Here is a 27,285-nt window from a genome sequence, read left to right as displayed (position 1 = left end):
TTCCATGACGGAAGGAGATAAAAAGGTGAACATTTTGTGTGCAAAGACAAAGGTCTGAAGGAAATGACTGAAACTTAGTCAAGCTAAACTCAATTAAACCTTAAAAATGTATTCAAGTACCTTAACTATCAACAAAAATGTATCTTATTTGTGTATCACTCGGCTGTAGATCCTCAAATCATCTCTGAATTCAGGCTGACACTGTCCTTCCTTCTGAAGGGTGGCTACTTCTCTTCCCCATGGTCCCTGTGTGTGTTGTAAAGTAACCACCGTTCCAAGCTCACTCCTGTGATGGACTTCAAGCTCAATAAAATATTAGTAAACTAAACGTGAAATTGTAGTCCATCACTGGAGTGAGCTTGGAGTGGTGGCTACTTTACAACACACACAGGGACCATGGGGAACAAAAGTAACCACCCTCCAGAATGAGGGACAGTGTCAGCACCAATTCAGAGATGATTTGAGGATCTACAGCCGAGTGATACACAAATAGGATACATTTGTAAGAATAGTTAAAGGTACTTGAGTTTAGTGTCGCTTTAAATGCCAATACACAAGTGGAACCTTCCCTATGGCAAGCCATTCCTAGTTTAAAGTGACATTAAACCCTCAGATTTTTTAACATAAACCAATACTGTAATGTGTACCTTACTGTAATCCATGGTAGTTTCCCTTCTCTTTGCTGCTCTTCCTTTTAAATCCTCATGTCTTCTCATGCTTGGGGAGAACTTCCCTTTTCAGCTCAGGGCCTCTTCCTGTAGTGCTGGCTCAGGTTACAAGCCTATACAAATGTATACACAGACACCGTGTATCCATTGCTGAGACAAGGCAGCCTGCTGCAAAACAGAAGTTCTGCCCAGCATGAGAACAGATACAGATTTAAAAGGAAGAGCAGCAAAGAGAAGGGAAACAACCATGAATTACAGTAATGCGCACATTACAGTATTGTTTTATGTTAAAAAATCTGAGGTTTTAATGTCACTTTAAGAGTAGTAGCCACAAGAGTGCAGTGTTTGAATCACTTGCTTATGTTTAATTTGCAAAACATTATTAATGGATTGCAAGATGGGTAGATCATGAAAAAGGCCTTCATGCCATTCTAATTGTGCATATTGTCTAAATACGTTCATGTCAACCACACGAAGTGGAGAACATGGTTACAGCTTACAAAATGGCAGTCCTGCCAGGAAATGCAGTTTGACTCCGCAATGTCTTTTAGGGCCCTATGGCGCTGTTCCTAGAGGATTACAAGTCTACACTCCACTAAATGGCTACTGCCACGGTTTGTAAAACCATCCTAGTACAATCTACAGCAGCTCTGAGCTTCAGTTCAAAACTTGCTGTAAAACCTCACCTTGTTTATACCTAATTTATGTATTAAGAGTATTTATATCTAGCACAGAAACGTTGTAATTGTACATTTCTGAACTTGAGGGATCTCATGTCCCCATAAATATGGAATAAATCTTTCATTCAGAAAAACATAGATGACAACCCTTGACATGGATGGGTACAAATCTGAAACAAAAAGTAGAAATGAATTCTGCACAATTACATTTGGACATTTTATAAAAAAAGTATGGTTGGGTACATGTAAAAAGGCGGCATAAAATAAAATAGACTATCTTGGTCATTGTACTTTTAGTGATCATACATGGAATGTAACCTCAAGGTATGGAATGATTATTTTTTTCTATATGGCTCAACAGAGAGTCGGGACTATGAGAAAAACAGAAAAAAAAGGAGAAGAAGATACACAAGTAAAAAGAGACATTTGCTGTTCTGTATCTACTCTTGCTGCACAAGCCCAATTTCCTGGAGTCACTGGCTTTTTCAGAAACAAGATGTACTCTGTTAGCTGGAAAGCATCATGTGGGATATAAAAGTTGCCCAGCTACACAAAAGCATACAAGGGTTAACTATTATAGATATATATAAAAAAAAAAGAAACCATGAACAAAAATTCTACCTACATATCCAAGGATATAAAAAGGGCTAGAGGTTTGTCTAATACAATCAACTAGCTCATTTTAATGTACATAGACATCAAGGCTTTGCATAAAAGAGAGTGAAATGACAGTTGGCAGTTATAAAAGGTAAAAAAAAAAAAATGTGTAAACAATGTTGTCATTAGGACCGCAATAAATGTTCATATAGAATGCAAACCCTTGCAATCATATTAAGGGGAAACCAAGGCTGTTAGTTGAGCATATAAAAAGAAAAACTAAATATGAACGCTGATGCTAATCAGGTTATTAAAGGGCAAAAGCTACCAAAGCATCAGTGACAGAGAATTAAAAAAAAAATCCAAAACCACACTTCACATCTGGCATGAAGGTTCTATGGTATGGCATCCCCCTCCAGTGCTGTTGGGATACCCAACCTATACTTTGCTTTGTTTACAGTCAGATAAAGTGATTCTAATGTAACCAGTTGCAAAGGCATACATGTCCCAGTACAAAGAAATCAATACACAAATGACCCCCCACCCCTTCCCAATTCCATACAAAAATCACATTGGCAGCTCTATTGAATGATTAATACCAAACCATAAAGCTGCGACGGCTCCAGTGTTTGACAATACAGGGTTCAGAGGTGAGCACTCCACACCATCCTGGAAGCAGTTTTTACGAGAAGTAGTTCCTTCCAGATTCATGGCTTAGAAAACAAGTCCAACTGATGTGCAGTCTCTCCTGTTTGTTATATAGATATATATAATATATTTATAAATATAAATCACTGTCACACTGCCCTTTCTGAATCATACATGCACATATATTACATCTTTGCTTCCAATGCCGGCCCCTCCAGGGAGGGAAGGAAGCTTGGGCTGATGTGGGTCTTGTTGCACAGATAAACGTCTGTTCCCCAAATCAGCAGGACGGAACACACACTGCATTTAAATCGCCTCATCCACAGTCGAGAATATTCCGAGAAATACTATGAAGTACAGGGAGGTATTCCAGTATCAGTTCATGCCGAGTAGTTTCTGATGTTACGATGCAGTCCTGTAAAAGTAGGCTACAGAGTCCAAAGGGCTCGGGACATTCAGGGCAATGTGTCACCAGTTTGCCTTCACAGCTCTTATGTCGCTAACTAGATTCTGAGCCAAGCAGATTCCAAATATCTGAAACACAGGACAAAAGAATTTAAGTAAAATTTCTGTATTTCGTAGTTTCAAAATGAAGGACAAGCTACCCAAAACTATATTCTAATTCAGGGGTCAAAATTTCAAGTTTTCCCTTGCCCCCACAATGTAACATAATACAAGGAAGCCCACTCACCTGCTTGTCTTTCTGCAGGTAAGAGGCGAGCAGGCAGATCCCTGGTGATCTGGTGTGATTAGCAAGTTCTGCAGACATTACTAATCACTCCGTTTTCGACCCGGAGCTCAGTGAAGAGCTCCGGCCGAAAGGAAGGAAGGGAGACAGACCAGCAGGAGCAGCTGCTCCCACGAGTCAGGTACGCGATCTGCGACCGCAAGCCTGACAGGAATTTCCGCTCGCCTGCTCGCATTTGGCCAGTGGAAATTTTGAGCCCTGTTCTAATTGGTTAACTCAAACTCTTCTTCCACATATTGCTTGCAGGATTCAAAGATCTCCCAACTGGAGCTTGCAGCTCTGCTTTATAACACTGATATTTTAATCCTCGTTGCTTTCTCCACAACAAAATAAGAACTCCAGGGAGACCAAGTCACATATTCCCCCTGTATATATTGATGTACATTTCAAGCTGGAACTTGGATAAGATCTAACAATTAGTGTTTGCAAGAGGTTCAGCATTGTATCCATCAGTTATTTTAACTACAGTAAGTCCCCTACATACAAACATTCAAGTAGCGAACTCTCAAAGATGTGAGCATGCGTTCCCATCTCCAATAATTGTGATATCCTGGCTTTAGAAACTGAAGACTGAAACTAGCATTTAAGTTATGGCTGGATGGGTACTTCTAAGCCAGCGGAGCCCTTAAGCTAATAGAGCAGAGCACCCTGGCCCTGTAAAGTATACAATGAACCCCATATGGGTTAGCACACCCTGTGCTACTCATTGGACAGTAATGTAAAGCACTGGAACGCACCTGTAAGCCCATTTTAAGTTTAACAAAAAAAACAAACAGAGCAGGAATGCAAAAACATTGCAACAAAATGCAATGCACCACGTTCCAGATCTGATCTGGAAAATGGTGTGAACCTGGCCTCACACAGCCTATACAGCCAATTAAAGATAGCCAGGCAGGTGATAAAAAGGAGGCTGTAAAACTGAGCAAGGAATAATCCTCATGGCTATACAGAGTGCAGGTATGTGTGAATCCCAAGACTGGCTGTATAGAATATCTACTTCCCATGTGCATTTCAAATATTCAACTGTTTGCCTGAAGGTATAGGATCAGTACTTCAAACATATTGAGGGAAATGTATCAAAACTGGGAGCAGACAGAATCTGGAGCAGTTGTCCAGGGCAAGCAATCGGCTTCTACCTTCAGTTTGTTGCATGATGATTTGAAAATGAAAGAGAGAAGCCGATTGGTTGCCAAGGACAAGTGCACCAGATTTTGTCTGCTCCAGTTTTGATAAATTCCCCTCATTGTATTCTGAAAACAAATGGAAGTTAACCTAGAATGACAGTATTAATGTTTAAAATACCGATTATGTGTCCATTTCAAACGCTTTTATATACAGAAGTATGCAGAGGAAACTGCCCAACAAATGAACTGTGAAAGGGGCCAAGAAACCTGCCAGGGTGCTTACCATAGTTTTACTTTAATTCAAAATGGTTTTAAGAGGTGAACAGACGGAAAGGTATTTATAAACAGCTGCAAAACCTGTATAATGCAACCGCCCGCCCAACCACTCCCCTTTTCAGTGCGCTCACACACCCCTCCTTTTTTTCCCCCCGGACATTAGTCATTTAACTACAATGAGAACTTGATCCAGTAGAGGGCAGCAGATAACTAAACACAAACATTCTTGATAAAGTAACACAGCCATTAATGTGAATATACATTTTAAGAAGCTTACGTGTCAACAGTATGTCTCCATTATTTATAAATGACTTGCAATTTACACAAGAAATTGTAGACATCTTTCAGCAGAATATAGTTAGGAAGTAAAAGGAAATACAGACCTGAAGTAATGCAACTGCCACGAAAACTGCAGCCACTATTATTAAATTGTCTTGTAGCCACTTCTCAAACTGTCCCACACATCCCTTGGTGTAAATATAACTCTGCTGCTCCAGCTCCTGTTCACAAGGAAAATACAATCATAAAAGAAACATGCAAAATTAGTTAGAAAACCAGCAACATTCAATAAACTGGTAATGAAATTACCAAATGCAGCATATCAGTACTTCCTTTTCTTGAGGAAGAAGTCAATATGTATAGGAGAGAGTGGGAACTCCCTCAAAATGGCCACAGCAGGCATGCAGACTCAAAAATGTAAAAGCACAGAGATCTCACAACAGGGTTTTAGGTTGTGTGAGAAGGTTGAGTATATACAGTACACAGCAATCTGCATCTTTGTTGCAAACCTTTTACCCTGCAGAGTTGAACATACTTCCCTTCCCTTCACTTCCCCGCAGCTCCATCTAGCTACCAGGAAAGAAAAAAATCCTGTCTTCCTAAGAGCTTCATGCAGTTTCCTTCCTCTCTTAACAGCACTGGCTCTTGGTGACTGTTCATCACATGGGGACAGGAGGAGAATCCTTAACTCTGTGCAAGCTCCAATTAAGGAAAATGTGGAGCTTACACAGAGTTTTGTTTTCTCATGTCTGCCAGTCAAAAAGCATAATTGGGTAGTATAGGAAAGGAGAGTATGTGCTGATGGGGAGGAGGGCATTAAAGGGAACGTGTCCTGAATGGTCAAGGTCAGCTTTCATGTTTAAAAAACTGGAAACGTGATTCATCAGACCGCATGACTTTTTTCCAATGCTTGACTGTCCAATCCTTGTGTTCCTGTGCGAATTGGAGACGTTTTATCCTGTTAACTGCAGACAGCAAAGGTGTTCGAACCGCCCTTCGGCTTCCACATCCCATGCGATGCAGTGTACGGCGTACAGGGTGTTCAGAGATCATTTGAGAGGATCCCTGATTAAGATCTGCAGTCATTTGATGCACTGTTGCCCTTCTATTGTCTTGTACCAGTCTTGCCACTCTCCGTTCTGCCCTAACATTGACTGGTAGCTGACGGCCACAATTCGCACGTTCAGACCCAGATTTTCAGCTGACAGTCCAGTCTTTAACCCCTTCATGACTGACGACGTACAGTGTACTTCGCCAGCATTGGGGCTGTTTAAACAGACAATAGCCGCCGGGAGTCTGTTTAAACTTGTAAAGCCGACTGTCGGCTTTACAACAGAAGCGATTCTGGTGACTTACCTGTAGCCAGATCGCTTCTGTGTCCCGAAGAAGGGGCCGCCCCCCCGCCGGAACCCCCGCCGTGCTCCCGGGCTCTACTACTGTAAGGTCGCACGACTTTTATCTTAGGAACATGTTCGGCGGGTGTGTAGCATGTTCGTAAGATAAAAGCCAGACGGGCCGGTGTGCGCAAGCGCACACTGCCCGTTCGGCATTGCGGTCATCGGAAGCTCGACCCTCAGGTCATCGCAAGTACGATCTGCCTGTCCAAGATAGGCAGATGGTATGTTTTTTTTATTACCTTACAAGCATCGCAAGACAAAAGTCCAGCACCCAGTGGGGAGGAGAGAGAGAATAGATGCACCACTGTATCGGCCAGAAAATGGCAGTTTCGGCATTATGCCAAAAGTGCCATTTTCGGGCCGATATATCGGTGCATCCCTAGTTTCCAGTCTAAAAGGTGCCCATACACCTTACAATTATCTGCAGACTTTCTGTGGTCAGATGGAAATAGTGCAACAGATTGGCCCAGGTGGAGGTTACTCCATCCACACAGTTAAGTGTAGACCTTTTCCATCTGACCACAGAAAATCTGAAGATAATTGTAAGGTGTATGGCCAGCTTTAACCTGGTAGGAAAGGCCAATAACTAACTAATTTGGCCTAAGAATGTGCAGGTCTGAACCTAATGAGCTTTTGCCAACTCATTGATCATACGTACCTCCAAGATTTATGCACTTCTACCATCTTGATTTAATTACAAGTTAAAAGAACTGCAGAGATCACAAAGTATGTTAGATAAAAAAAATCTGAATTATTTTTAAAAAACTTGGCCATTCAATCCAATAACTAAAAGTTTGAAATCATTCCAAGCTCCAAGCACGCTTCCAATTTATCACGGCAGTGACAAAAAGGTGCTACTAAGAACCAGCCTTACCAGTTTCATCCTCACATCGTATCCACACTGAGTGTTGGGAACGTCCTCCTGTGGGAAGAGAGAGATGACTCATTTTAGAAACACAGCTTGCTATAACTACTAGCCCACAGGGAATAAGCACTGAATAAGATCTGAGATACTGATAAAGTTCCTCTTAAGAAGGAAGCTTGATAGGAATCAAGGCTTTCACAGAGCACTGTCTCTTGTGGTATTCACATCTAACCACCATTTACGTACACAATATCCTACAATATACACAAATGCAGACAGCTTCCATTGCACCTGTAGCTCTGCAGAAAAGTATACGCTAGGGAAGCTAGGTCACTGCCGTAGTTTTTTTATTTATTATACAGACACCCACTTTTTTGTGCCTTCTGTGTCCTGCCAGGCAGATTTCCCTTCACCTATTGTCACAAAGACACAGCAGGAAGTATGAGGAGATACTACCAAAGCCAGGAGATAGCCATCCGCTCTAAAAACAGTTTTATCCTTAGGAAGGTTCCCTGCTTGACTGCATAACAATTTTAAGATATTTTGGAAGAAGATTAGGGTGGGATTAACATCAGATATACTTTCGGCTGTTAGGTGGATGCATGCCAAGTAATGTGTAACACATATTTAACAGGCGTTTATTAGGGCTCACAGAGATCACAGTACTCCCCCTAACAATGTCTTTCTCTGCTTTTCTCTCCAGAAGAACACTGCCATCTTCGTTCAGGCATCCTCCAGGGCCAGGATCTATTTTGTGGATGAAGATGCTGGCTCAGAAAATACAATCCTGTGAATCCTGGTGCCTGTGCAGTTATTGGCTAGGTTTACACATGTTCGGCACAGAGCAGACCCTCACCTTGCGACTTGCTACAAAGTTTGAATGAGTCATGACTTCCTCCAGCTGTTTAGTCCCCATTCACACCCGAGAGTAGGGTCAGTCCAATGAGTCTCACAAACTCCTCGGTGAGGTTCATGCGATCTGCTGCCAGCGGGAGGCGCTGTATAAAACACAATAGCCCACAGCTGTTGGCAGGCTGTTCACAAGTAATCACGCAGGCAAAAATTGTCTGCAGACGATCGCATCTGGAACCAAACAGTGTGCATTCAGAGGTGCCCAGCCTATGCCTTTACTTGCAGACAGTTGCGGCTGGAGGCAACTGTCATCGTATTATACAGCATCCCTCTCCCACAGCACAGAGGCATTTGTGAGACTCAGGCGATTGGCCCCATTGTCAATGAACTCTCAGGTCATAATTCTTCTATTTAAGCAAATTATTCATTTACAGTGTTTTAGTTTATCATGGCGCAATTTCATTTGAAGTTTTACATCACAGACGTTCTTTAAAAATTGCCTAATACAACTTGGAATCCACTGGTCCCTCAATGGATTTTAAGCAGTCAAGGCCCTAGGGTACCAAATATGCAGGTCTACACAAATATACTTGCACAAATGCTTCACAGATGGAACCTTTAGTTTTGTTGTTAATTTGCAAACTACTGTTATAAAGCACAGCAATGTTCTTTATAAATGTGCACTGCGTTCTACCGGCTTTAGGAGTCCGCAGAAAGCAATTGAACCGAATGAATGCAGTGTGGGAAACAAAACTGGAAGGAGGGCCCAGCCACGTGACCTGTAAAAGTCAAATGACATTCTTTAATCACTAACCTTTCTCTGCTGCACCAAGCAGAGAACTCCTCTGGGCATCAGAGGCTTCACACCACATCCCGCATTTTATTAATGGACCATAAAATGACAGCTGAAAATTATGGAGAACAGAGAGCAATACATAAACAAAAAAAACAAAAAAAATAATGGAAATAGGGTAAATGAAGCTTCTTACTGCAGGGTCCTTCACACAGCAGGAAAATGGGACTCCACAACGCTCTCTGCTTGGATTAGAGTCTGTGCAATTAAAGTAAATATTGAGGTTCCAGTCATTAGGTCCATGAGCACCACAGCAAGACCACTTTGAGAGTAAAAACAAAAAAAGCAAAGTTCATTAGTTGTCCAATTCTATAAAATGCTTACATGCTTCCATCCATCATATAAAGGGTGTGAAATGATACACATTTATAAACAAAGCTTCTACAAAAGTGAATGTCCTCAGCGTTTACACTAGAGGACAGCAGAGGCACGGTGTTGAACTACATGAATACGGAAAGCACAGCATTCAAAATGAAAAACAAGCGCGGGAAACACTATGCAGCAAGAAGCTCGGACAGGCACTGACAAACTACAAATAACAGATTCGTGCTTACATATTCCTGAGCAAAATCAATGAGGTTTTGCAGGTCTATATCATCGCGATATGCCTTCACATTGTTGTTAATAAAGAAGTTGAGTTGATCTTTGATCCAGTCCTTAAACACAAAGGCCAGGATCCCTGCAGTCAGCTCTAGGAAAAAGATCAGCCCCAGGAAGACCGAGAACTGCAGAAGAGAAATAAATAAATAGACTATCAAACGGGGACCTGGTCACCAGGGTTAGTCGGAATTCAAAGCTTTGTACTGTACGTCACTAGCTAGATATTTTTAGTCTCCAAAATAAAAAATGTAAAATCTAGTAAGCGAATGATAATAATTCACTAATTTACTAGATTATTAATATTTATTAGTATTCATTAAACTACCACCACTACTAAATTATGAATATTTATTAGTATCCATTAAACCACCACAACCACCACTACTTCATAATACAACAGATACATCACTTTGTAATGCATGCACATTTCCCCATATTTTGTCTCAGGACTGACAAAAATTCAGTGTGCTCCTAAATTGCACCTGTTGAATGCTTCCTCTGATGCACAGAAATCCCAAGCAGTGTTGTCAGCCCTGCCCAGGTCTCCCCTGCTGAACTACAGAATACTTCTTCCCTCATCTCCATACTGAGTTACGATGTTTTTACTTTTTTTTCAGCACAACGCAACGGAACCGAAAAGGTGTGAACTGGCCCCTTTCACACCCTTTAAATTTTTTGGTGCCCTTACATTAACATCCATTGAAAATGTATTGCAACGCAATGGATCCAGTATGATTGGGCCCTAAAGAGACAAAATATGGGGAAATGCACTGCATTGTTTTTCATTTTTATTTACCGATACAGTATAAAAGAGGTTCCATTTCATGTTTCTGGTATATATATTTTTTTTTTTTACCCAGGTTTAGTAGTATCCTCTGTTAGTGCAGGCCTCTAATGACTGCAGAATCAATTGCTTACGTTTCTGCCTTTATTTGCTTTCTTTTACAATTTGCACATTTTCCTTGTTGTCTGAGTATTGCAATTTTTACTTCTGTATTTTTATCCTGCAGCTTCTTAAAAATAAATAGATTATAGAAGAGTTTTTGAAAAAGTTAACAATTTTATAGTGAATCTTACAATGTGCCTGAAGGGTTTCTATCTCTATAACTTTTGTTTCTTATAACCATGCAGTATCTGTTTCAGACATGGTTTATTGTTACGGAGAAAACAATCCATGAGACATGCCTTAGGTGCATATATTTCTGGCAAAGCCACAAATGAGTAAACGCATCAATCTTGTTTCCTTGAACATGAGTACTTTAGACTCCTCCACAGAAGAAAAAGCCTTCTCCTGTCCATCCTGCCTCCCCTAGTACAGAGTTCCTCAGCCTGCAGTAGATGTACCCATAGTAGAATTTCAGTCACGTGCAAGGGAACACAGTGCTACAGCTTTTCCAATGAAAAACCTTAGTTCAACCTTATAAAAGATTAATATAAAAAACATTATGCCTTATATGTATTTACATTTGAGGGTACTGTATGGGTTTCCAAGGGTATTTTACATATAGTGGCACTTTCTAGGAAGAATTTGGCAAACACTCAACAGTTACTATCATAAGGAAAAAATCTGCCCTACTGCACAACATGATCTTGTTGGGCTAAATCTATGGTATCCCACCTCAACCTAACCACTGAACCACCACGTTCTCAATCAATTCATCCCCACACAGCTACCTCTTCATGTATCAATTCTCCCTCCCTTTTAGATTGTAAGTCCTCAGAGGCGGGGCCCACCTTACCATCATGTCTTGAATTGTATTGCGATTGTAATGTCTTCCTTATATTGTAAAGCGCTGAGCAAACTGTTGGCGCTATATAAATCCTGTATAATAATAATAATAATAATAATGGTATTGTTTAGGTCTTTTTATGAAAAACTGTAGTTTATTAGAACCTGTGATTAGGTGTGGTGGTAAGTGCCCTAGAAGCTGCCACACCCTACAATCCAAGTAAAGATAACCCATCACTCCATTACTCTGCCAAATGGCACTCCAACATCAAACACCCCACTGCATGTTACTCAATTCCCAAAATATAGGCCTTAAAATCAATGCGTCTGATAAAAGACATTTATCAGAATGAGCACATACAAAAAGGTTTCTTATAATAAAAGGAGAAGGACTTGACTGGCTGATGTAAGCCAACATAGAAAGTTACTGAAAGAATCTGCCCTCTAATGCAAGCCAGACTGCCTCATTTAATCAAAGAATTGGAGACCATTTTGTGTGTTTGAAATTGTATATGACAGATTCATAATTCATGACTATTTCTCACAGAGAACACATGCATACCTAAGAAGTGGAGTCAGGGACATACACTATTATGGTGCAGAGATTTTATTGACTTTTTAAATCTAACTATGTATGAGTAACAACTGGATGTGTTTCTAAATGCACAGAAAATAACTAGCAATTAATATTTATAAGTAACAGCACAATAGAGGGTTGATCCAGCGTGTATCTAAATGCCCTAGGGGGAATCAAGAAAATTATTTTCCCTGTTGCAGCAAAAAATAGGACATGATTTTTGATTCCCTCTGGTTCAACTGGGGATTTAGGGGATTGTGGATGTAGGCGTTTCTTTTATTTATTTCTAGTAACTGAACTTGATGGACATTTATTTTTTCGAAATGCACCTAAGTAACCATTTTTCAATTGATTGATGCTCCTGTTTTGCACTGAATTTTGAGCAATAAAAATAAATGCAGCAGCATTCCTCACAGGAAAACAATGCTGCCTTGCAGGGTCTTCCAATAGACCCAGTGTTGTCACCTTGTTGTGTGTAAACCCAGACAGGACTACATCTGTACATGTTCCTTACACTGACATCCACAGTCAGCAAAGAAGCCACTCCCGTGCTCCTGAGTGATTTGATTGACAGCAGCTCCATACTACAGAATTTCCTGGCCAGCAATTTCCATTCCATCAGCATTAACTAACAGAACAGGACATGCATGGGCTTCACTTATCAAGTGCAGCTAGATAGAAAAAGTCTGTTTTTGCTTGCATGATGGGAAGAAATGCTGGGACCCTCTGCTGTGGTACTTGCCTGGCAACAGTGCAGTACTGCTTGTATCCTTCACACTGTACTGGGAAATTTGCCAACAGACTGTTCAATCTTCTAGTGCAGTTATGTGTGGCTCTGACTTCCCAAGGTGCTTCTCGCCCTCTTGAAGTGCAAAAACAGTATGCTAACTGTGAGCCATGCTTAAAGTAGCATTACAACCTCTGTTCATATTAATGGTTTTCCTCACTTCATAATTTTCCAACCCACTGGTACTGGCAAGAAACCTGACTGTCTATGGCCACTATAAAAGTTGGCCATATACTAAATTTCTGTTACATGGCTGAATGAAAATAAACCTCTCTGTTCTTCCCCATCCATAACAGAGGGGATGAGGGGATCTCCCCCCACCCTGGGCTATTGTATTCTAACAGTGGTGGGTGTGCCGCTGACGAAATACATTAACAGTGATTACAGTTAATTGGCTGCAGTCACTGCTTTTTGCTGACTGGGCCACACACTGCTTAAATGTTGGCAGAGTCAGCAGGACTCAGAAGAAATTCGACTAGTATATGGCCACCTTTAGACAACTCTTCCCTCAGGCACTTTAAAAAAAGAATAAGGACAAGCATGAAAGGACAGAAGAGAGTGTCGATATCACATACAAACTTCAGAAGTGAGGTGTTCTCCCGTAGAGCTCCAATGCAGCCTGCAAATCCCAGCACAAACATTATAGTCCCGGTCACCATGAAAAGCCACACAGGGTCCAATCCGCTCAGGTCTGTGATAGATGAGATGTTGGAGAGTACCCCCTATGAACAAAAAAACAATCATAATGTTACCACTGCATAGAAAACATCATTTAAAACTAAGAACCAAAGTGTAATATTTTGCAGCTTACTTAGTCCTTAGATATGGCGGCTGCATACGTTTTTTTGTCAGTGGCAATTCCTGTCCTAGGACAACAATGTTCACTTATTGTAGAAACAGCAATGTTCCGTAGTCCTAATAATCCCTGCTCTATGGCAGGAGGTGTTTTGTAGTCCAGAGCTGATATTCCTAATCAACAGTAGCATAAAATAAGTTAAATATGATGTCCATGTAAAGGGTCAGTCGATTTAAAGTGACATTAAACCCTCAGATTTTTTAACATAAACCAATACTGTAATGTGTACCTTACTCTAATCCATGGTAGTTTCCCTTCTCTTTGCTGCTCTTCCTTTTAAATCCTCATGTCTTCTCATGCTTGGGGAGAACTTCCCTTTGCAGCTGAGTGCCTCTTCCTGTAGTGCTGGCTCAGGTTGTGAAACTGCACACAGACACCATGTATCCATTTCAGAGACAAGGCAGTCTGCTGCAAAACAGAAGTTCTGCCCAGCATGAGAACAGATACAGATTTAAAAGGAAGAGCAGCAAAGAGAAGGGAAACTACCATGGATTTCAGTAAGGCACACATTACAGTATCGTTTTATGTTAAAAAATCTGAGGTTTTAATGTCACTTTAAGAGCAATATTAGGTGGAGCCAGGAAGACCCCTGGCTTCTTACATATTTTAGATATTTGAAAGACCCTGGACGCAGACAGTTGCATCCAGGGGTGTGCATTCGTACCTGTATGAATGTGCAAGTCCAGCCCGGCTTGCATGCAGCTGCCCTCTGTCATTGAGCGGCACAGGCAGCGGCACACACCAGATACCCCCCCCCCTCCCCCCTCTGGTGCACATTTGTGCAAGCTGTAAAATTGTGCAGGTCCATGTGAATGAGGCCTTAAAATGAATTAAAAACTAAACATGGAGAGTTGGAACCCCTCATAATAGCCACAGCAGGTATGCAGGGCCAGGACCTCAAGTGCTGAGATCTCACTAATAGAGTTCCCAAGAGATACAACCACCAATAAGGTGGTTTGACATGGAACTTTGACATTAAAACAATTGAAAGGAGTTAAAAATAATAATTTTAAGCTGAACTGCATTTTTAAAGTTTTGGATAGGGTAGGGAATGGTTTCAAACTTCATATATTTAATAATATCTACTATATACACACCTTTTTTTGTGTCTTCTGTGTCCCGTTTCCCTTCACTCATTGTCCCAAAGACAAAAAACGGGAAGTATGAAGAGATACTACCAAAGCTAGGGAGTATACCTTTTAACTATTAGAAGCTTTCCTGTCACCTCCAGATCAAAAAAAATGGATTACTCATTTCTGCACAGGTGACAATGGTTACCAGTAGGGATGTCCTGATACCGATACTATTATCAGTATCGGGCCGATACAAGGCATTTTCACAAGTATATGTACTTGTGAAAATGCCCTGATTCTTAAGGACAATACCGGCCCTTTACATTTTTAAACAGCAGCAGCCATCTGAGTTCCCACACTTGTGGGGACCTTGGCAGCCTGCTGGGGACCTGCAGTTAGCTGTCCATGGCAGTGCCTGTCCGGTTCTTTATCTCCTCCTCCCCCGTCCCGACACAGGCAGAGCCATGGACAGCCCCTGGGGGTGGTACTACCGGAGCAGCCGCCCCAGGACTAGAAGCTGGGGGTTCCCGCCGCACACTGACAGGGGAGAACTGGGCCAGGAGATGGATGAAGATTGGGGGGCCCAGCAGCGGATATAGTCGACTGGACAGGCGACGGAGATGGTCTGGATGTGGAGGAGGCCGGGACCCAGCGCAGCTGATCCGGACGTGGAGGAGGCCGGTTCCCAGCATCGCCGGTGAAGTGGAGTGCCCACAAAGCCACTGCAGATGTCCACGTCGCCTGGGTGAGATCGACACACAGCCTAGTGAGAGGAATTCTGGTTTCGGGACATGTATTCGCAGAACATATGTCCCCAAAGCAGAATACATGTCTCCAAAGCAGAATACTATTCTGCCTTAGGGACATGTGTTCTGCTGTAGGGACACGTGTTCTGCTGTGGTATGTGTATTTGGCCCTGGTGAGAAACTGCCCTAAAATCATCAGTCTGTGTTGTTTTAGAAAAAATGGCACATGTCCCTTTAAGAAAAAGTATCGGTAATTGGTATCGGCAAATACATGAGGTAAAGTAGTTGGTCTGAAAAAGTAGTATCGGGACATCCCTAGTTCCCAGTTGTGACATAAACAGAAATAAAAACTCAACAGGTTTCCAACATTTATTTTGATAAAATAAGTTTGAGCTCTACATTTAAATACAGATTTTTCATTACCATTACGCTTTAACCCTTCAGCATCTACTAAAATTTGACAGCTTTGGGAGGACCGAACCTTTATGGCAACTGCAATACACTGTACCATAGTCAGACCCCTATAATAAAGCATGGTTTTATAACAGCCAACAAAACAAGATTTCTATATATTTCACAATAATAAGATGTGTGCTAAACAAGTTTAAATGTTTATAAATCCATGGAAAGATTTTTCTTTATCTGCAGAAAAACAGTGGGGCTTGTCCCTTTCAGGACATCATGTCTGCGTCTATAATGTTAGTTTTGGAACAGAATCTATGAAAAGCAAGTTTCTGGATTAATGCCAGACTTCCTTTCTGTTAATGCTTTGAGATATGGTCTCTGACCTTTATATCTTTATTCTTTATTCATGACCGGTCAAATAACAGGGGGCGCAGAAGAACTATGGATTAAAATATGCAGACAAAACAAGGTTTTCTTGTATTGTTTAGCCTTCCCTGGGCGAGTAGCAGGCCAATCATGGGAACAGATGGTCAAACAATATGAATGTCAGCAGAATACATGAGGCAACCCTGTGGCTTCTGGGGTGCAAATGTTCATCTCAGGCTGCAGTCACTAGAGCAGAGAATGGAGTGGATTGTACACAGATCGCTTTTTTATAAGCGTCCATCATGACGAACCACATGGGCCATTACTGGTAGCTCAAACATGCAGTGCATAGTGGAGGTGCATGCAAGAAGACGATGACATCGATAGAAAGATTGTACATTTTCCCATAAAAAGGATCACTTTAGCCATAAGGTCAGCTTAATACAAATTAGAAATAGAAGAAGCCAAATAGTCTATGAACAGAAAAAAAAAAAAAAGTCTAAGGCCCCTTTTACGCGGCTGCTCCGATAGGGTCGGTCCCTCAGTTTTTCAGGTGGACCCGATCAGATGCCCAATGAAAGTCTATGGGCAGCCGTGTGTAAACAAATGGGTGTCCATTTAAACCTGGCTCCGGCCGGGTCTGAAAAAACAAACAGAACAGTGTTCCGTTTCGACGGACCGGATTGTGCTAGATCAAGGGGTAATCTGATGAACACAGACCCATGTCTGTTTACATCAGATTCCCCATAGACTGCCATGGGGTCTGGTAAATGCAGTTTTTTCCTCCATCGCAAGCTGGAGGAAATAAATCTGTACGGTCATGGATGTCACAGCGGTGACATCTGCGAAGTATTGCTCTGATCAGGAGAGGATTCCTGCACGGATCCTGTACTGGCCAGCTAATGTGAAAGGGGCCTCAAGGTGGCCATACACTGTGCGAATTTCAGCCAGTTCTTGAGGAAACGGGCGAAATTCACATAGTGGGTGCCGCTGTTAGCACCCTTTCGGCTGGCATCCTTCGATCAGCTGATCAAAAGAGCTGGTCAGAAAATCTTCATAGGAACAAAGCTGGCAGCCAATAAGCTGCCGGCTCTGTTTGGATATTCTGACAGCGGCCAAGGGCAGCTGTCATAATACAGAAGAGACAGCGGGGATTTTTTTGATCAACACACTCGTAGCATTGATAAAAGGAATCTGCTCTATTTTTTTCATCCAGCCCAGGTTGAACGAAAAACAAAAAATAGAGCAGTGTATGGCCAGCTTAAGGCCCATGCACATAGGTGAAAGATCATTACATGCATCTTTACTTGTCATTGCTACATGTTGTTGTCCAACTTAAGATACTGCCATGTCAAATGCAGGCTGCCATGCAGATGAAGCATATTAATGGAAGCTATTGAAGGAGTTTCACTGGCCAATAACCCAACTTCTGCATTTGATTTCACCATATGGTGGCAGATCGTCAAAGGATTTTCCACTGTAAACTACAAAAACTGTGCCTGGTTTATCTCCGAATACTATTTAACCTAATCTATAATACAAGACATTATGAATCTGCAAATAAAGTTAAACAATCCAGCTTCTTACATCTTTAATGCATCTTCTCCATCAAGAGTCTTATAATGTCGGAAAGCAGAGAGCTAAATCCCACAGATACCATGTACACAGCATGCTGCTAATGTAATGAACTAGATGGGTCAATTAACGGTTTCCCACTGAAGCCAAGAATGTGGAAAACTTTGGGAGAAATTGCTCATTTCCTCACAATAAAACATTCTATCTAAAACTAAACAGAAGCCGTATTCCACAAAGTGAATGGGATGGTTTTTTGTTTTTTTCATTCTCCACAATATCACAAACTTAGACTTCACCTAACTCAGGTTCCCACACAATAGCAAAGTCATATATTTGCCTAGCATTTACAAATATTTAAAGAGAACAGATGTATTCCACAGCAGGGTGCGCGTGATTATGGTACACTGAAGGGCCGGATGGAGATTTAGGTTGAAGGAGTTTGAGGCACGGAGTCCGAGCAGTTCATTACAACCAGAAATTTGGACTGATTACTAGAATGTAGGACATTAGCAGGGTTAGTCACAAAAGGGTGAAGGGTTTGGAGAAGGCAGGAGAAGTGAACAATGTAGGACAAAATAGCTGAACTGGAAAGTGAGCTGAATTGGGGAATTTTTACAAATCAGCTATGTTGTCCTAGATTGTTCACTTCTCCTGCCTTCTCCAAACTCTACACCATTTTCTGAATAACCTTGTTAGTATTTTGACTACAATTAAAAACAGACCCTTCGGGTCTCATCTGCAACTCTACCATTTAAAAAAAATGAATAACACAATGTTTTTATATGAGCCCATTATTCTGCTCTGTGTATATTACTTCATCAGGGGAAAAAAATGTGAATGTGATAAAACATATTTACTAGTATAGTACACAACGCCTTGTGGTTGTGCAAAGATGGCCGTCGCATCAACAATGTGCAGCTAGTTAATCTGACTATTAAATGCCCATCAATTGAAGAGATAATCAAAGCGGAAGTAAACCCTAAACAAAGAACTTCTCTTATTTGCTCGCTTTAATATACTATCAGAAGCACTTTCTGTTTATCAGACATTTAGGAGTGTTCACATACCCCCTGCACACTTCCACTGTTATCTCAAACGACTTTTCCAGTTCTTATCTTGGGACTACAGATATGCCTTTATGTTGAAGCATAGGAGTTGAGTGGAGTAGGAGTGGTTGAGTAGTTTAGCAAACACACTGGGCAGAACTAAGACCACTCAGTCCACAAAAATCCTGTCAACTCACACCAGAGATTTTAAAAACCATGTACAAGTATTTTGCCTCAGGTATTTGCTGATACTTTTTCTTAAAAGGGACATGTTACTTTTTCTAAAACAACACAGACTAATGATTTTAGGGCAGTTTCTTTATAAATATGCTGACCTGTAACTCAATTCATGATTATACAGCAATGGAGAATGGCAACCAGCAATCATGGATTGCTGAGATTTGTAGCCCTCTATAGCCGGTGGCCATTCTCTATTGCTGTATAACCATTGAGTATACAGCAATAGAGAATTAAAGATCCCATCAATCCATGATTAAACAGCCATTGTACAGGGCTGCGTGCAGGTCTCACCAGGGCTCTGCAGGTGGGTTCCAGGCTCCGGGGCTGTACAGGCAGGTGTTGGGCTGTTTGGTGCTGTGTTGGCGCCGGGAAATAGGAGGAGGCAATGTATGGCCAGACTGTCACTGTCAAAGACAGCTGCCTGAGGTCCCCAGCAAGCGCGGGACCTCAGGCAGCCGAACTTGTTTAAAAATGTAAAGGGCCGGTATTGACCTTTAGTATTTGAGCATTTTCATGAGCACAGGTACTCGTGAAAATGCCCTGTATCGGTACAGATACTAGTATCGGTATTAAAAAAAAAAAAAAAAGAAGAGAAGAGAAGAGCTTAAAAAGGACAATTAAACCCTCAGGGGTTTTTGCATACACCTAATGCTAGCAAGCAGTAGATATATGATGCAAAAACATACCAAAAAAAGGTTTAAAAAAAACTTACCTGTGTCTCTTCCACACACTCCCGTCTGAAGATCTGAAAAATCTCGGGCGGCCACAAAGGAACACGGGGCGGGCGCATGCGCAGTACAGATCTTTAGCCGAGAGACACAAGGTAAGTCAAAGGAGGCAGCGTGCACCCGCACAGACTCCGTGGGACAGGAAGTGCCAGAAAGAGTGGAGTCAGCGCTGGATCAGAGATCGGCACCAGCGCTGGAGGGACTCCTGAAAATCATAGGAAAGGAGATGATCGGGTCAAGAGGCATCATTTAAGGTAAGACCTTAAAGCAGCATTGGGGGGGATACTATTTAAGGTCACTTTAAGAGTAGAAAACTAATGCAGCCACCACATCTAAAAGGACTGTTAAGCTGCAATAGATTAAATTTGTGGTTTTTAGGCTTCGCTCTGCTTTAAGCAAGTTAAAAGTTCTAATTCAAACTGTTCATTGTTTTCCACCATGAGACTTTTCTCCGGCACACAGCAGGCATTTGGAACCAACACTATGTGCATCATGTTCTTTTCTCTGAAAAAAGGAAATGATCCCTGACTGGTTGCAGAGAATTTTCCATGTTGGAAAATAGAAATTAATGTTTATTATCATTTTAGAGTTATTACAATACAGTGCCTGATATTGGCAAGAATTAAAGTAGATCTAAAGCCAGTTTTTTCCTTCAGTTTCAGGAACCTAAACCCCAGCCGCCACCCCTCTCAGTGGTCCCGCTGAGTATCCTACTAGGAAGATTTACTTTGTTTACACTGGCGACCATTGTCTCAGGTACTAAAAGCAAAAAAAAAATGCACAATTTTGAGTTGTTACCAAAATAATAGGAAATCTTCCAAATGGGGACACGTGTTGCGGAAACAACGAAACAGGCATTGCAATCAATTGGAGACATTTTCCCTCACCGTCTCAGTACCTGTGATTGGCGCTGCGCGCTGTCAACTTCCTGGGGGGCTCGGCATGTGGAGCTGCGAACACGCCCGAGCCCATCACTAATCAGGAAGTGAAGGGAAATCTCCTTAGTAAAAACATAAATGGTGAAAAGAAAAAAAAAAAAACCCACACCACACACCTGAAGGGTGTTGTAATAATTCCCTAAACCAGGGGTAGGGGTTAAAAACATGGGCAATAAAAGGAGAACTATGGGGTCAGTGCTTTTCCCCATAGTTCTCCCCAGGGTCACGGGAGGACGCAAACTAGCGTCCTCCCGTTACCCTAAGCTCCGTATACCGCGAGCTACAGCTCCCCGTATACTGAGACGCCGCAGCCGGGACAGATCCCGACATTACTGCCGAAATCCACCCAGCTGCATGATTGACAGCTGGCTCTGCCTATCTAGAGGCAGAGCCAGCTGTACCCGCCCCCTCTCCCGTCCGTTCCGCCAGTCAGCGCTGGAGGATCGGACAGGGGAGGGGGTGAATCCCTGCAGGGAGCAGTGAGTGACAATCACGCCTATCTGCAGGGACATGATCGAGAAGTGAGTGAGCGACGGTATGTGTTCGCTCACTTCAAGATCTATTGAGCCGACGTGTGACAGTTTCTTTGTAACACGTCGGCTCGAACTATGAGGATGAGTGATTTTCACTCCTCAGTTCTCCTTTAATCTGATAGATCTGGATCAGAGTGTTACTAGCCAATGAACACAGACAACCGCTTTGTGAATCTGAACATTTGCTACATCTTCAACCACACAGCACTTTATTTCTGCTTTTGCCAACAATATGGTGCATTTAAAGGGAGAGGCCTTTCATACTTTGAGTAAACTCTGTAAATGTTATTCATTGCAAACTAGGAGATTATTAAATGAATCTCTCTTTGAGCTAGGTCATTTAAAAGGAAAAAAGAAAAATAAATACAATCCATAGTAAAACATTTGTGCTTTGTGCAAAAATTTCCCTGAACTATTAACCCCTGTCCTAGCCCTTCTCAGAATTAATGAATGATGAGCTGCCCAATGATAACCGTAAAACTGCAACAGCCAACATGTTTTCTCATGCAGATTTACAGGGCAACACTGGGATTTATTTATTTTCTAGCAAAAAAGGGGTTAAAAGTAGGTTTTCCACATCATAAGCTTTATAAAAATAACTCCCTTATGTTAGCTGGGGGGAGTCACTTCCTTCCCAACAGCCATTTCTTCCATAATCTCAGTACAAAGACAAAATACCAAAGTACAGCTGACCAAAAGCTACCAATTGGATTTATAGAGGAATTGAACTCTGGAAGCTGTGCCCAAATAAAGGCAAGCAGAGGGCAAAGAACTAATCATCAGTATTGTCTGTGGTCTCCCTGCAGCAGACCTTTCCCCATTACTGATTTACCATGCCTTGTTTTGCACAGCGTCTGTGATGGTGGCCATCTTAGTAGAGGCAAGGCTTTGCTTATGTCAGAGCCTCCAGCAAGGAAAACAGTGAGCAGTACAGTAGTGATATCACTACAAATCTCCCGAGACTAGAAGTCAGAGGCACCATGCCTTAAATCTCACGCAGCCATGAGGCTGTAGATCTAAGAGTGCCTGGGCACCACACATAACAGGAAGTGAACTGCTAATTTTCAGGCGAACTTAAAAACACGAGGGGAAAAAAAAGAAATTTTTCAGGGTGGTTCAGCTGCTTGGCCATTATTTACTTATTCTAGATGTTCCCTATAGCACAGAAGAAGAAAATCCTTTCTATAGTCGGCTCAACTAGAAGAGGATTAGAGATTGATGGACAGGTCTCTGTGCTTTTCACATCACAACCACACTTTGAACTGCTATTCAGAAGTATACAGTGTGGCAAAAATCGAACAAGGATGCAGCTGCGAGAAGCATTGCAAGTGTACGCCATTTAGCAAGACCAAGCACAAGCTGGGCTCCATTTTGTGTTATCTGTGAGGACCGTCTGTCTACAGCTCACTTTGCACAGAATACGTTTGATTAGGGATTCACAAAGTATTGGTACTCACCTTTTCCGCCCATGCCCAAAATCCAATAGCCAGGAAAGCAGCTCCTAGCAACTACAAAATAAAAAAAATTAAAAAAAAAGACGATTAGAATTAGCGTAACATTATGAAGCCACAAAAGTACTCTCAACAAATACAAAGTATAATTTACAATTACAAGGTCTTAAAGCTGATCTAGGCACAACTTCTAAGTACATAATTGAAATATCTATGTAAACTGTTATCTGTCAAAAGGTTTAATACTTCTGTTCAGCTGCTCTTGTGATCCAGGTAACCCCCTGTCATGCTGAAGAGCAAGGTCCTGGACCTTACTACAGACCAAACTGAACCTAAGCAACAGAATACTCACTCCAGCCCATGACTGGATAATAAAAGGAGCAGCTGGTCACTGAAAGAAAGTCATTCTTCCGCTTTCACATCTTGCAAGCACTGGTATGATGAAGCGAGCATGGCAAAGTGCAGACCCCCCCTCTTCCCCTTAGTGCTGCGACACAGGAAAATACAGGAGTTGTATAGCAAAACAGACTAATAAAAGCCCCAAGCAAGATCCTGGTAATGCAGAGGATCCCAAATCTCATGAATAGTTGGTCCTATACTGCATTGAAATGCTTATTACATTTGAGATACTCGGTATTTCCAGAGGTTTGCCGGAAGGATTGTGACATCACACACTAAAGTGCAGAAGCCATGGGTAAGGCAGTATTTTTTTGTGTGTAAGGGCTGCTTTAAAAGATTGATTTGAATGGGGTGACATCCGCGCAGCAATCCCAGAAAAATAATTAGAATACATGACGCGCGGCGGTTTTAGCTGTGTGTTCGGTAGCAATGGCACCCCAGTTGCGCCATGGCACACCACAGCACGAACGGTTCACACTTTGGCGACTCCTGACCGCGCGGAATCGTGCACGATTGCCCACTGTAAGGTGTCGCCTAGGTGTGCAACTGCCCTGAGACATCTTCCAGGAGTTCATCTGGAAAAGAAATCTGTACTGGGAAAATGTAAGCTGCCGATCTCTTCTTTTGAAGACACTACTTGCCTGGCTGCTAGGTCAATGTCATTCCAAAGGATTCTGCACTTGAGTCACTGACTTGGAACAAGTATGCAGATCAGGAGTTTAAGTTGTCACCGACTTGAAACAAGCATGAAGCTTATTAAGTTCAGAGGAAAGTATCAAGACCAGGCAACTAGTATTTTCAGAAGGTCAACAATGTAAGTTTCCAAAAATAAAAAAAAGAAAGCCAAAAAACACTTTAAAATGTTTGAGTTGGTGGCTAAAGAATTGCATGCTACAACCCGACCTTTAAAGAACAAAAGGCCATAGTTCTCTCACAGTGTAATATTCAGCACTGCACAAAGAATTTACTCCCACAACACTATCACATTCTAAAGATCTTGCTTTCCTTTTTGTTCTACACAATTGCCTAAGAAAAAAAGAACTGACAATGAACACATTGTCGACATCTTATCAGCTCAGTACAGAAACAGTTAATGCAAAGGAGGTGAACGTGACTAAAAATGTTAGTATGAATCAACTAATATAGGACTTTATACATCACTATACCACAGGCTCAGAAACCATAAAGACGGAACTTAGCGGCGAGATGAAAGAAGTGGAGCAGTAAGCATGAAAAAACTTTGTAAATGAATCAGATTGTGCATGTTGTCACAGGTGGCCAACAATTAGCTGCAACAAATGCAAATGCAGCCACTTTTTCCTCATAGTTTTTTAGCTTTTTAGTAGTTTTCTCCTGTTTTTTTCCACTTTAATTAGATGTATCCTTGCTTTGACATCTGAGTGACACCTGACACAGGAAGAAAGTGTCAATCTCCCGAAGGGGTCACAAAATAGCAGTAAAATCCCCAAAAAGGTTCTGAAAATACAAAATCCGAGCTACGTGTCCAAACCCTTGTGTAGAACTGAGGCCATTTAAAAAAAAATCTTGGATAGAGTAAAGGAGGGTTGTAATGCCTATCAGCATTTTTGGCCCCCTGTGTCCCATTGGGGAGATTTACCTTCACTTCCCGATAGTTGTACAACGTCCCCAGCACACCAAAACGATAGTTACAGCAATTAAGCGTACATTTATTGAAGAATGCGGTCCCTCATATCCTTTTTTTCTTATCTTCACTTCCTGTCTGATAGCCACAACAGGAAGCGAGAGGAAATCCCTCCAAAGTTAAGGAAATCCATGCCTTGCAGCAGGGTCACCAGAACTAGTGTCCTGTTCTGATGACCACCCAAAATTTGCAATTTTTTTTCATTTCAGTGAAAAAACTGTCACAAGTATCCAATACAAAATATTAAAAAGGACAGGGCTCTGAGATGGACATAGGGAGAAAAAAAGGGAAGAAGAAAAAAGGAAGACGACCCAGTGGGTTACTTTTAAAATAAATATACAGAAAAAATGGATCCCATGCCACCATGTATAGGGTGCTTGTATGCCAAAACTAGATAACATTATATTTTGTGGCTTTTTACAGACTGAGGTAGTTCAGACACCAAAAAACACACCTATCAGGTGTTAACTTGTACCACGCCTAACAAATCTGAACTTCTCTACAGCACAATGCAGCGACACTACAGAGCACCTCAGAAAGGTCAAATGACATTTGTGCTGACCCCGAAGCACTGGGATAGCTATACCTTCCATATTTTTTTTCACCCACAATGAGTCATGTGAGGGGGCGGAAAAACCTATAGGGGGCTGGTCCTATGGGGCTAAGAAGGCGGAGCATTAACCCTTTGTGTGCTGCCATGAAGAAAAAATTACCGGAAGGCAAGTATTGCCACTTTTCGTTACACACACTAATCCGGTACCCGTGGAGATTGGTAGATACTGGATAACTAGTTTCCGGTTGCTTGAGGCCTCGTTCAGACCATCCTCAGTGCGTTTCGGCCCGATTATGGTTGGAACGTACTGGATCGCATTGCTGCCGCCTCAGTTTGTTGCGGGGCGGGAGGGGGGGTGTCCGGTCAGAAAAAAAATAGTATGCCTTGCATTCCCGTGTGGCCGATCGCACTGTGGCCTGGAGGGCGTGGCTACGGTGCAATTCACTTTAATGGACCACATTGCCCCCTCCCGCCCCACAACAAACTGAACCAGACGCAATGCAATCCAGTGCGTTCCGGACACAAATCGGGCCGGAACGCACTGAGGATGGTGTGAACAAGGCCCGAGAGTTACTATTAACTCTCAAGCAATAACCCCCCCACACCTTATTCATCAGACACCCAAACAGTCATGCACTCAATTACATTGAGCTCTCAGGCTTTCAAACTTATTCAAAAACAGCTTCTGCAGAGCAATAATGCATGATGAGGGAAGCAGACTTGCAGCCCTCAGCTTAGCCCAGTATTAGCAGGAGGAGGGGTGAACACCTATGAGCCATGTATGAAGACGGCTTCACACCAGGGAAAGCCAGAGCTGGGGGTTGTAGGAAGACATTTCCCACAGCGATTCCAGTCAGTAACCATAGAAACACACCACCCTCTCATCCCGTTCTGCTCAACCTGTAACCACAGACCCTCCAATCTCTTACATAAAGGTGGGTGTAGAAGACAGATCTGGTGTTCCTCCCATTGATAACCAGCACATATCTTTTGGTGTGCTTCAGACACTGGCCAGCTCTCCGCTAGCAAGAATTGGCACCATTGCGGATAAAAGCACCGCAAAAACTGTGCACACACAGCCTCCTACAATAAGAAACTGTGCTGGTCTCAATCCAACATGGAGACAACTGATCTGTTTGGTTTTTTTTTTTGGTTATAACAAAAGTGTACATTTGCTGTCCCCTCAAAATAACTCACCACACAGCCATTAATGTCTAAACCGCTGGCAACAAAAGTGAGTACACCCCCAAGTGAAAATGTACAAATTGGGCCCAATTAGCCATTTTCCCTCCCCGGTGTCATGTGACTCGTTAGTGTTACAAGGTCTCAGGTGTGAATAGGAAGAAGGTGTGTTAACTTTGGTGTTATCGCTCTCACTCTCTCATACTGCAGCAAGGTGGCCAAGACCATACAGCGGTTTAACAGGACAGGTTCCACTGAGAACAGGCCTCGCCATGGTCGACCAAAGAAGTTGAGTGCACGTGCTCAGCGTCATATCCAGAGGTTGCCTTTGGGAAATAGACGTATGAGTGCTGCCAGCATTGCTGCGGAGGTTGTAGGGGTTGGGGGGGGTCAGCCTGTCAGTGCTCAGACCATACGCCGCACACTGCATCAAATTGGTCTGCATGGCTGTCATCCCAGAAGGAAGCCTCTTCTAAAAGATGATGCACAAGAAATCCCGCAAACAGTTTGCTGAAGACAAGCAGACTAAGGACATGGATTACTGGAACCATGTCCTGTGGTCTGATGAGACCAAGATAAACTTATTTCGTTCAGATGGTGTCAAGCGTGTGTGGCGGCAACCAGGTGAGGAGTACAAAGACAAGTGTGACTTGCCTACAGTCAAGCATGGTGGTGGGAGTGTCATGGTCTGGGGCTGCATGAGTGCTGCCGGCACTGGGGAGCTACAGTTCATTGAGGGAAGCATGAATGCCAAAATGTACTTTGACATACTGAAGCAGAGCATGATCCCCTCCTTTCGGAGACTGGGCTGCAGGGCAGTATTATAACATGATAACGACCCCAAACACACC

General features: G+C 42.3%; 1 protein-coding gene across 1 annotated transcript in view; it reads right to left on the bottom strand.

Annotated features, from left to right (window-relative positions):
* Nucleotides 1–2,295: 2,295 nt before the first annotated feature.
* LOC108792888 (tetraspanin-17) overlaps nt 2,296–27,285 on the bottom strand; it is a 48,390-nt gene continuing 23,400 nt past the window's right edge. Inside the window, exons 2-8 of the mRNA XM_018563770.1 lie at nt 22,644–22,694; nt 13,256–13,402; nt 9,542–9,712; nt 9,124–9,249; nt 7,292–7,339; nt 5,125–5,241; nt 2,296–3,127 (exon numbers count right to left, since the gene is read on the bottom strand). Coding sequence (XP_018419272.1) covers nt 3,062–3,127; nt 5,125–5,241; nt 7,292–7,339; nt 9,124–9,249; nt 9,542–9,712; nt 13,256–13,402; nt 22,644–22,694 — 726 coding nt within the window. The 3' untranslated portion in view covers nt 2,296–3,061. The remainder of the gene's footprint in view (nt 3,128–5,124; nt 5,242–7,291; nt 7,340–9,123; nt 9,250–9,541; nt 9,713–13,255; nt 13,403–22,643; nt 22,695–27,285) is intronic.

The sequence above is a fragment of the Nanorana parkeri genome, unplaced genomic scaffold, assembly GCF_000935625.1.
Source record: "Nanorana parkeri isolate BGI_ZX_2015 unplaced genomic scaffold, ASM93562v1 scaffold694, whole genome shotgun sequence".
NCBI lineage: Eukaryota > Metazoa > Chordata > Amphibia > Anura > Dicroglossidae > Nanorana > Nanorana parkeri.
This window is presented reverse-complemented; position numbering and strand designations above follow the sequence as displayed.